General features: G+C 33.4%; 1 protein-coding gene across 1 annotated transcript; it reads left to right on the top strand.

Moving 5' to 3' along the window:
* Nucleotides 1–2,878: 2,878 nt before the first annotated feature.
* Nucleotides 2,879–10,800, top strand: LOC128554176 (uncharacterized; the record flags this gene model as incomplete). The annotated part of the gene is made up of 3 exons (XM_053535425.1): nucleotides 2,879–3,180; nucleotides 10,169–10,258; nucleotides 10,705–10,800. Coding segments are annotated over exons 1-3 (363 nt in total), but the record flags the coding sequence as incomplete, so codon positions are not given.
* Between the last annotated feature and the right edge of the window lie 1,492 nt (nucleotides 10,801–12,292).

The raw sequence follows: 12,292 nt of genomic DNA, 5'->3' as shown, positions 1-12,292 counted from the left end.
TATACGATTAACCAATGTTGCTATTAAATATTATTCTAATAATAACAATAAAACGTTAAATTGATACCTTTGAAAAAGAGACCATGGTCCGTTCTACATTTTTTATCCACAGTAGTGACTAAAGGATTTTACATGCAACATATGGTGTCTTAAAGAAAATGTGTTTAAGTTTGTTTTTTCTGTATGTTTTCCGAATACTCAGTGGTCTAGGGCACGGATTTAAAATTGGCGTTTCATTGGAACATAAAATTTTACTGAAACTGATATTTCTTTATTAGATCAGGGTCCCAAATATAACATAAAAATACAAAAATATTAACAAGATTATTTAGGAAAACTCAATATTTCTGTTTCGAAATGGTCACGATGGCCTTTGTAAGTATAGACCTATTTTAAGTCTAACCGGCGCAAATATTTTGTGTAGTAGACATCTAACCTTTTTATGTTAAAAATATGTTTTCCTTGCCTGTCCGTTCAGATTAATGTGACGTGATTAAAAGGGAATATCCTGACGGACTGTGAAGTTTAGTTTCCACTTTTATTCATTAAATCCATAAAAGTACTTCCTATATATAGGTTTCTTTCAACGACAGAAAAAAAAATAATATAAGAAGAATGTCCATATGTTATTAAAATAACGAGACATTCGCACGCACATTTGTTTTTCTTTTTAGAAATCTCCTTGTTTTTGTGTTTGTTTATTTCTATTTTCTTTTTTTTTTCTTTTCCTTTTTTTCATATTGAGGTGGCCTGACATGAATTCCCCCAAACGTTAACACAATACGATAACAAACACAGTCTTTTCAAATATTAACTCGGGCATTTTAATTTTGAGTTGACCCCTAGTTTATTGCGTTACGGGCGCCACCATATTGGGAAGTCGACGTAACGTCATTTAAGAAATGAAATGTTGTTTTTTTTCGGTGTTCATGCTAAATGAACGACAGAACAGGATCGGCAAATCCATGAGCGATTCATGTTAAATTTACCGATCCTATTCTGTCGTTCATTTCGCATGAATACCGAAAAAAAACGTTTCATTTCTTATATTTACATTGTATTTCCTTTCACTTTGTAACAATAATATATTATAAATTGTACACATTTTGTTGCATTAAACGTTAAAAAAGCTTCCCGATCATTCTGTTCACCAGACGGAACAACTGCGACGTCATCTAAGGAACGTTCTCCCTGACTATACTGACTATACGCGGACGTGGTAAAAACAGCGGTCCGTGATTACTAAGCAGCGTTGGCATATCTTTCGCGCATTTCCTTTTGTTGTTCTTACGAAATGAACGTAAAAAATTTCAATGGACCAGAATGGGGAGAATGTAAATATATAGCATTACGGTCTATGGGGAAAAAAGAAAAATCCAAGATTATTTCTTTAAAACACACTATATTGAAAAAATGAAAAAAAGGTCTAGAGATATTGATGTATGGGATATAAATATGTTTTTGGACCACTTTACCGATACTGATAATTCAGAAACGAGGTAAACGTAATAGGTGGGACAGACTTCATACGTTACCTCGTGCAGGTTGTTTTCTACGACGACTTATTATGGTGCCGACGGTGTACGTTTTAAACATTTCATATTGTTGGAGTGGCATTTATCATATCAGAGTTATTGATATTCGAAATAATCGACGGACCTTTAACACGTTAGCGGCACACGTTCAAAACATAAATCTGAATTTCATTTTAGTACTGTTGTTTTCTACACTGTACCTTTTTCTCCCACCAGGCAACAAGATAACTCGGTTCTTGGGGATTCCCTCTGCCTATTGTATAGCGCTGCTGGTGTGCAGATAAACTGAATATGATAAACGGCTATGTTATACTCGTTATCTACGTCGGACTTAGCGTCAAGGCGTCAATTTAAATTATTTGATGTATTTGAAATGATATATAATTATCAGTTGGATGTATTTTAGCATTACAACCTCTGTCAAGTCAAATTTTAGATCTATACAGAATCGTTTAATCATTTTTAAAAAGTTGTGAAGAAACATTTTATGCAGTTTGAAAATGTGTCAATCTAGTCATTTTATCTGGTCATTTTTATTCTTCTGGCATATAATACTTATTTCTTAAGTCTAGTGCATGAATCTTAGTATGACTTGTTCAATGTCAAGCAATCTGACGAACGTACTTGATCTTCTAAACGAAGATCTGACGATGACCCATTCACATTCATCTTTCTGTGTATTTGGATTTCCAATACTGCTATTTTTATTTCCGCAAATCTATTTTTATTTGAATCAATCAGACGAATCCTTTCAACAAGGATTTGGCTGAACCCTCAAAATAGCGTCGAATGTCACAGGGTGAGATAAATGTGCAATCAGTCCGGGACTCGGACCCGTGACCCTGTGCCTAAAGGGCGAGTGCTCTACCGACTGAGCTAACCGGCTGCCTGACACATATTTTCCCTTTACGTGACTTAAGTCCGTACCGTGACATATGATACCTCTCTCAAAACAAGAGGGCGCAGTCATGATGAATTATAAACACGAAAACCCAGGCTAAATATAGATTATTTAAACTTCTACTTCCACTAGCAAGGATCTGATTGGCTAGCGGAAGCTACGTCAGAACGTCAATAGCACGTTTTCAACCTTTAGTCAGATTGAATATCAAGTAACTTTCTGTGATATTATCATACTTATGTTAAAGTCATGTGCTATGTAAATTTAATCCAACATGTGCAATACTTGTCTGTTCAGGCGCCGTCACAACAATTTTGCATTAGAAAAATGAATGAGATTAGATAAATATTTGTTTTTGTTTTATGATATATTGTCTATTTTACAACATAAATTTTATATATATATGTGTGTGATTGCCTATAACCTTATATCGGGTCTGTTTACATACTTATCATTCAATCCTGAAAGAGTATTTTAACTACTCTTTAAATAGGTATATATAATGGTAAATATAAAGAATGTAAACGCATAAGGTAATTTGAACGCAAGGCAAATAGAAGGAAAGTTATGAATTTAAAATACAATTGTCAAAGAGATATTTTTGTTGTTTTGTTCTTGCTTTCCTGTGTGAAAACAGCAGGGTCCGTTAAGAATATCAACAAATTTACATTCAAGGTTAAACAGGATTTTACAGAAACGATCGTTCATCAATTTCGGAAATACGATTTAAGTTTGCTGTTTAAGGTAGGTCATTTCTTATAATATTGCATATCAAGTCTGACATAGTGATATCATCGTTGTCGAGTCTTTACAGCATTTCATAAAAGTAGCGCGCTGCTTATAATAACAATAACTACTGGCAGCATGAAAATTGAAAATATTCCCGAGAATTTTATATTAGATGAAATTATACATATGTATATAATATAAAACATTGAAACAAACCTATGGAGTGTCATTCTCCTATTTATTCACTGTTTATTACTATTGATATCACAAGTTCTGTTTTTATATCATTAAAGCATTTGCGGATATCATAAATTCATTTTACGATATCTCTTATTATTAAGTAGAAGTCCTACAATGATACTATTGTATACTTAAGGCTAAAATAAATTAATCGAATTAAGAATATTATAACATTGCACACATTTTGAGATAATATATTAAAATGAGTTACGGATACTATAAAATGTTATTTGTATGATATCTTAACATCGAATTAAGGATGTGAAAAATGATATTCATATTTAGAGATACAAACTCGAATAATCTATTTTGTTATATCATTGAAGTATTTCATGGTATCTTTGAATCAATCTGGGATACAAGGATATCACAAAATACGTTTAAGATAATTTGTGAAATAATTACATAAACCATAGTTCAAGATATAACAAGGTACATTTACATGTAACTTATCACAAAATGAATTAAAGATATCACAAAATGAATAAAGGTTATCAAAAATGTGTGAATAAATAATTATACGCTTCCTCATACAAACCCGCCGTATATTCTATTCATTTTAAATCGAATATCAACTTTAAATTTGGTTCAGGCGCCGGCACAACAATTTTGAATTATAAAAATGAATGAGATTAGATAAAGGGTGTTCTTAATACTTAAGACCAAGTATAACCCTGAAATCATGATTTGGTAATTTTAAAGCATGTTGTATACAATTTTGTAACAATTATTTCTTGATTTCAATGTTGTTCTTTATACAAATATTCCTTCATAGTAGAAAAAAAACAGTAATTAGATTATTGGAGAAACTCATCTGATTTTGGAAAAGTTGTCGAATACATGCATATGGAAGGATTTACAAGGAGAAGTAAAAGTGCATCGGAATAAAGTCAGATCCACTGTTTAAGATGAAATGAAGAAAATAAATGATGTGTGCAACATCTTACACATTACATAAATAAATAAAATCGGTAAAGAGATCCTTTGGAAAACATGAATTACAAACCAGTAAACAGATATAATTGTATTATGCAAGATTTATAAAGCGGTAGAATGAATCTTTTGAAACGGTGTTATATTATTGGTGGCACTTGGTGTAATTATTTGACCTCTTTGTCAAAAGCCGATAATGCATTCAAAACAATTTAAAGCTTATGATCTATATTTTAGATATTGATTTGGCAAAGAGTAGACATAATCATTGTAAAAAATTTCGAAAGAATGCACATTTCAATAGGTTGAAGATCTCTTTTCAGTTTTGGTTTTTCATGTAAAACTGACACATCTATTCAACAGAACGTGCATTTTTATATTGCGCATATGGATTTTGTAACAGAAAAGCTTCTAAATACAGCACTGTTGTTGTTGCTTCTGTTTATACACAAGTTAGAACCTACACTTTGGTTCATATTGTAGAAATACCCTGATATCTTTTGACGGTAAATAGAAACTCGATTAAGGTGATGTCACTTTTTGAATTTCCGGTGAATAACAAAAAACCAAAGAATATTCAGTTCTTTCCAAAAACCGTTATATCATGATTCAACCAAATAGTTTCCTTTGTCTACCAGAAAGGAACAATTCTTATATCTTAATACTGAGATTTGATACCTTTATAACAGACAATAAACTAAAACAATAGACATTCATATGTGACGTCGGTGAGCTCAACAAAGCAATTTCAAGCACAAATATTAATGTGGAATATAAAGTAAGTTGCACATTACAATATCCGTCCAAGATACTTTCAAAAACAATGCATTTGCAGAATAGAGAGATAAAAATAAGTTTGACAGCTCGCGAAAACTAATGACAAATTTTGACAGGTATATGATGACTCATGACCTAATTAATTTTTTTCTGTTATTTCTAACTTCCAGATTGATTTTCATAAAATGGGTATTCTTTATTGTAGCTTACAACTCATACATTTAAACAATAAAAGAATATATTCTTGCATAAAAACTACTTTTTTCACTGGATCCGCCCATGTATTAACGGGAGAAAAATCGTGTGCAAACAAGGCAATTCACGTGCTGTTAATACCCGATTTTTATTTTTGAAATGCTTTGCCAGGGATATATGTATGTATTTTTACGCACACTGATATTTGGCATCTGCGTCTTGTTTCTTCCTTAACAACCTCATCTTGTAGCATTATAAATACAATGTAATCCATAGTATGTTTAGCTGTATCTGTTTCCAACCCCAAACGTACTACCCCATCAATGTACGCCCTAGCTTCTCTTACAGTTCACTCCCTTTGCAAAGCGTCTGTTCAGTTATTGTAAATAACTGTGAATAAATAAGTATCGCGTGTAACTTGTGCTATTGTTCGTTTTTAGGTATAATATTTATGATTTTGGTAAGTATCAGTCGGTATGTGTTTATCTAATTTCTCGAAGAATTTATATAAACAGCTTGGAAACTTGACACTACGTTCGTACTTATCCGTACTCCAACTGCGTGTCCGTACTCAATATAACTCGAATGCAAAGTTATTATTCTTGAAATTGTGATCGAGTCCACCAAATTGTGAAATGATACGAACAATTATTGGTAATTTTATGTTTGTAATAATGAGAGATAAAAAATCGCTTAAAAACCTTCAGGAGGTGCTTTTGATAGCGTTGTTTATTTCCGGGCCCTGGATACGGATATTTAAAACATGTTTAACGTTCCCAAGAACAACTGGAATGGTAAATAAAAAATGTACCGGAATCGTCAAGTCATCACGTATGAAAACAATACATAAATCGCCGTGAAATATATTTTTATGCAAGAATAGCGACAATACACGTTTGTTTTGTGTATTAACATCTGCAGAAGCCCTTGGGATATGTTTGTGACCTCGACCTTCGGTCTCGGTCACAAACAATCCCGCGGGCTTCTGCAGACGTTAATACACAAAAAAACGTGTATTATCCCTACATTGTTACCTCACTGTTGTTTTGTCTATCCATCTCTCGTACGAATTCCTATTGTTTCAGTCATTTGTCAGTAATTAGAGCAACTCACAGTGTTGCAATCATACAAAACACATCCCTTGTTTTCACATAGATATTGAGGATTTATCTAATTAGCACATGTATTGGAAACACAACTTCAGTACCGACTGTGTATTGTAATAATGCTAAACTATCTCAGTCGTGACGTCTCCTTAAACATATATTTATAACAGTGATCTTTCGTATGTAATAAATCTTTTAAATACAGACTATAAAGATAGTAAAACAAATATGTCATAAAAATTTCTAAAACGCGATGACCACATTTAAGATTTTCTTCTGTATATAGACTATAGGAAACTAAAACTTAAGTTTCATACATGTATTTACATCAAATGTTTTTCTTCCTGTGAAGTTTTAAACACGTTTTGTTGTGGCATTCAATTGATCAAAAGTGCGTATTTTTTAATTCATACGAACTTTGCTATTGAGCACGTACATGGATTGTAGATGAAATGCATGCCTTCGTCCACACCCTGCAGCCGCGAGTTAACCAGAACGAAAAAATGTGCACATGTTTCAAGTTCCAACAATACAATTTAGAGAAATACGCAAATGTTTTCAAGCCTATACATTTCCCTCACAGCTGTGAATTAGAATAGAAAAAGTGGAAACTTCACAGGTCGTTCAACACAACAAAAACAAAAATGTTGCAGGTTCGGTTCGATTGACCCTGTTCATGGACAGTAGTGGAAATGCATGCTACCTTCCACGCCCTCTAGCCCCGGGATGAGCAGAACTCAACATTTACACATGCTAAAAGTACAAAAAGCAATTTAGAGACATCCGCAGATGTATTCAAACGACGGTGAACATGGAACCTTCAACGATACACGGGTTGTGGCGTGTAATTCCATGAAAAGCGGCGTTTGGTCCCCAGATAAAGTAATGGGTTTGCCCAAAACGAGAAAACAATGGGCATAACTAAACAAAATGGAATTTAGAAGGTGGGTCTGAGGTTATGGAACCTGCATATCACAGGAAGTGTCAAAAGACAAAGCAGGCACCATATCCAAGTGGTGATTATATAATACCCAACGCTATTTCCCGTGAGCTAATAAATTCTACATAAGAATTAGAACGAGGAAGCTGGCAAATTCTACGTAGTATTCATTATGTTCTGCTGAGGGGTTAGTAAATTCTACAATCGAGTTTGTAATGTCAAACGTTGGATTTAGTAAGTCATTAGGTGTTTGTATGTCATAGGTAGGAGTTTGTATGTCGCATGTAGCTAATACATAGCTTGGATCAAGTCATAACCGAGTCATTTTATGGCGTTCATGTACAGAAATGTGAGCCTGGAACAATTTATCTCATCACTGTGTTGTTAAGGTTCTTCTAGATGTTAAAAAACAGACTAATACTAGTAGGAGAGTATCATTTAGAAACTTAAAAAATCAGAGTTTTTCAGTGACCTTAGTACAACAAACGTTGATTCACAGAATATCAACACGTTTGTGAATGAGTTTGAGTCGGAAATGGAAGATGTTCTGAATAAACACGCTCCTCTGAAACAGAAAACTATAATTCAGAGAGCACCAAAACCATGGTTCAATGAAACTTTGCAACATTTAAAACACCAAGTCAGAAAGTCTGAGAGTACTTGGAGGCGTTACGGTATAACAGATCAGTTTGAGTCGTGTAAAGCAGTAAGTAACGAATACAATTTTTAAAACAAACGTTAAGAGAGAAACAAACAAAAAGTTAGAGAATGCAAGAGGTGAATCCAGGACTCTGCATGGATTAGTTTCTGAACTAATAGGTACTAAAGCCTACTGTTCAAGGAGAGTCTGATAATTCATTGGCCAAAACTTTTGATGATTTATTCATGACAAAATATCTCAAAAATACGTACATCCCTAAGTGAATACCAAAACTTTGAAACTCAAGTAAGGGATGTATGACATTAGACAAGTTTGCTGAATTGGCTGAAGATAAAGTGAAAATGTTCATCAGTGAATTGAATACTACGTCTTCAGAGGTGGATATTTTGCAACACGTATTCTGAAATCAGGTGTAGACGAACTGTCCCTAGTAGCACTAAATTGCTGAATCTCTCATTATACAAAATACAAACACAAAACTGTTTCTAGACCTTTGCTTCGAAAGCAGGTCTTTGGCTAGAGCTTTCCAATTATCGTTTTATGAGTAACTTATCGGTCGTATCTTAACTTATTTAGAATGCTGTTTCTTACAGATTAAACAAACATGTAAATCAAACCAGTCTTTTGCCTAAGAAACAATCTACATATAGGACATATCACTGCTGTGAATCTACGCTGCTTCGGCTGGTTAATTTTCCTCTTAGTGGAACGGAGAAACAGGAAGTCACGACCCTTATTGCAATGGACTCAAGTGTATCATATGACACTGTCGGCCACCAAATTCTGCTAGGTGTCCTAAAAGCACAGTATGGTGTCTGTGAAACAGCTCTTCAATGGGTGGACTCCTAGTTAAGGCCTTGTACTTGTAAAGTTAATGTCAACAAAGCAACAATGGAAATGTACTCTAAATTGTGCAGCAATTTCAAGAGAATTTAACAACAAAATTTGCTAACAATACATAACACCATACACTGGCACCAGAACAGAACGAAAATGCCTCTGTACATGTTATACCTTACCCCTAGGTATTCTATAAGAACCATGGTCATGAACGGGAAAATATACTAACCCGTTTCAATCGTACATTTCTCAATTTAAGCGCCGGTTCGGTGAATGGGTACCTAGTATATTGAACAAGCGATAATTTATCTTCCAACGTGCACTGTCTCAATATTCCATATTGTTGAGATTGTCAACATATTTTTTGCTTTCGTCAACGTTACAGACAAAACTTGCGTGACCTTCCCTAATGAACATCCTGTCTAGAGGTCACGGCAGTGTGCACATGTTAGGCGAAACGTAAACAAACAAAATAGAATTTAAAAAAAATCACAATTTTACACTAAAACTCGAAATGAATGAAATTCATCTTGTATCTGATTTTTAATTTGAAATCATACATTGGTCTACATCTGTTCTGATTATTTTATTCATTTTGCACATTTATGCTGCATTTTCACATATTAGCGAACACGTGTAGTAAAATGACGATTGACATACATTTTCGCAACAGCCAAACGGAATGGTCAAGCAAGTATTTTGTGTAAGGTTGAAAAAAACTATAAACTACGCGTTGTTTTTTTTAAGATAAGAAGTATTGAAGAAATGTGACCGGTACACATTTGAAGATAAATTACCACTTGTTTGATATCCATAGTACACATTTACCGAACTGCGTGCTTTAGATATGAAATGCGGGATTGAAACGGGTTAGTATATTTTCCCCTTCATGACCATGATTCTTATAGAATACCTAGGGATAGGGTATAATATGTACAGAGGCATTTTCTTTCTGGTCTGGTGCCAGTGACACCGGATAACAAAAAAAATCGCTTGAATTGTATCCTTACAAGGCACATTAAACAGAATATATATTTTTACTAATTATTAAGTTTCCATTACTTGCCAAACTTCGTATAAACATATACACACACCAGCATACAAAACATAATTTACACAATGTTTTCTATGCTGAAAACACATTCAAGAAAGCAAAGAAACTACTGACAGTTGCTCCAACGCTTACTTTTTTGCATGTTGGTATAGTTTCAATGATCATTGATGTACAAAAAAGAACAAAACCTCAAAAGTTTTATATAAAATAGATGTGTTCAAATAAAATGTAAGAAACCATCTATAACACATTTCCAGATACCGCCGACGACGTATATATTTGAGCACACTGGTGATGGTGACGGTTCTAGTGTGTTCCAGACCGTGTTACATCATTTTAGAGATGAGGTAACTTTTTTTTTATCTTATTTTATTTTGTACCCTAGGTATTTTAAATGACGGTAACATGTGAGTCGTTGACTGTTGTTTTCCAGCCCTTATATTTGTTTTATTTCGTGTTATGTTTTCTGCTAAGGCATTATGAACATATTTTGGTGATAAGTTTTTTATGTATATTGACACACGCATGCTTTTGGTTTCACATATTGTGCCTTCAGTTACCGTAACATATGCAGGTCAGTATTATTTGTTTTGAGGCTTACTATTTTCTTCGGTACATAAAGTAGAACGTTTAGATCTATGACTTCTAGACGGCAAACTTTTCTTTAAAACTAACTTATTTTTTTATGTAAATCGCTAAAACATGCCATCTAAGACGTTAAGTAGTGATGCTGTCCTTCGGAAGGCTAAATTTCCACTAATGTACACTACTTTATTTTTTTTTCGGATTTCAGATAGTTGAAGCAGAACCTGTTCGTGTTTACAACAACACGTTAAAACCAGAAGAATCTAAGTCCTGGGATCGAGAAAATAGTAGTTACGGAGAGACGGTAGGTTAAAGACCCTTTTGTGGAAAAAGCAGATTACGGTCAAAATATACTTTAAAGGACTTTAAACACGCCTCATCTAAATACTGTATTAATTCAGTTGTAACTTCTTAGTATCTTATTGTACCATTTCATTTTTCATTAAATCGTAACAGTTATCATAATGGGGGACCTTTACTTTATTTAAATAACAAATATATTTTACCTGCAAACTTAAAATACATATTCCGAATACTATACTTTGACATGCTAGATCTGTATTTTGTGCAATATATAACACTAAACTTTTGTTTGTCATCCTAGTAATTGAGAACTTCTCCTCTAATTTCCTTTCTCCATGGCTGTTAGATTTTTAAACTTACCTTATAAAATATGTTCAAAGAATGGCTAAAACATTTAAAGCCTAGTAATATAAGCATTTATTCTTCCTGCCACGTTGTAGAAAATAAGACAAACGCGGTAAGATTTTACTTGTATATTCAATGACATGATTACTGGTGATGTATTGCACTGTCATATTTCATAAAACAAATATACACAAAATTGATTTATGTCTAAGTCAAAACATCCACATAATGGAATGTGATGTAACACATCTGTGTATATAGTAAGAGGCATGTCCGAAATAAGCCACATTACTCTTTAAAGAGGTAAAAAGTCAGTAATTCAAATCCGTTTTTTGTTTCATATAAAATACGACACCAGTTTCTTTGTAGTTTAATTTAAATATCTTTATAGGACATTACTAATTCGTACACATGTTTTCCATGATGATTATATCATGAATTAACGAAAAAATGGAAAAAAAACGCGCCATCGTTAGAGTACTCATTTCACACAGAATGTAGTTCAGCAGTGAAAAAATGCGATTAAAGCATTCGTTCTACATGAACTTGCAAAAAGAGTGAGAAAAATAGGATCTATTTTCCTTTGATTTTTTCCTACACCATAGGGGCCTCCATGTCCGAGTGGTTAAGGTGCCCGCTCATGATGAAGTAATGCACGGAAGAGCACATGTGGTATTCCTACACCATCAAAGTTGAAAAGTCGCCAAATGGCGATGATTAACCCCACCCCCCACCCCCAAAAGGTTGTCATAATGGTTGTTTCTTACTTGATAGTGCATGCATGATCGTTGTAACATGTGCACGTATAGCTCTTGTTGTGATTCACGTGATACAAAATTTACAGCTTTCCATAGTTGAAAATAAATAAATGTTTGAAAAATAAAATAAAATGTAAAGGTTCGTTTGCTTGGTTTTGAAATATTTGCCTACGTTTTAAGAGAATTGAAAATTTCATACGATTTTGAATATTGTTTAAAGTATTATTGGGAATTAGTTTATTTGACAACATTTATTTTAATCATCAAGATAGTAATTCTGAAATTTTAAAAATGTACACATGTGATGGCACTTATATGCATGATGAATCATAGCTGGTTCCAGCATTTATTATATGTCTTCGAGATAAATGACGTTACACAACAACTTTC

The sequence above is a fragment of the Mercenaria mercenaria genome, unplaced genomic scaffold, assembly GCF_021730395.1.
Source record: "Mercenaria mercenaria strain notata unplaced genomic scaffold, MADL_Memer_1 contig_4798, whole genome shotgun sequence".
Classification (NCBI taxonomy): Eukaryota; Metazoa; Mollusca; class Bivalvia; order Venerida; family Veneridae; genus Mercenaria; species Mercenaria mercenaria.
This window is presented reverse-complemented; position numbering and strand designations above follow the sequence as displayed.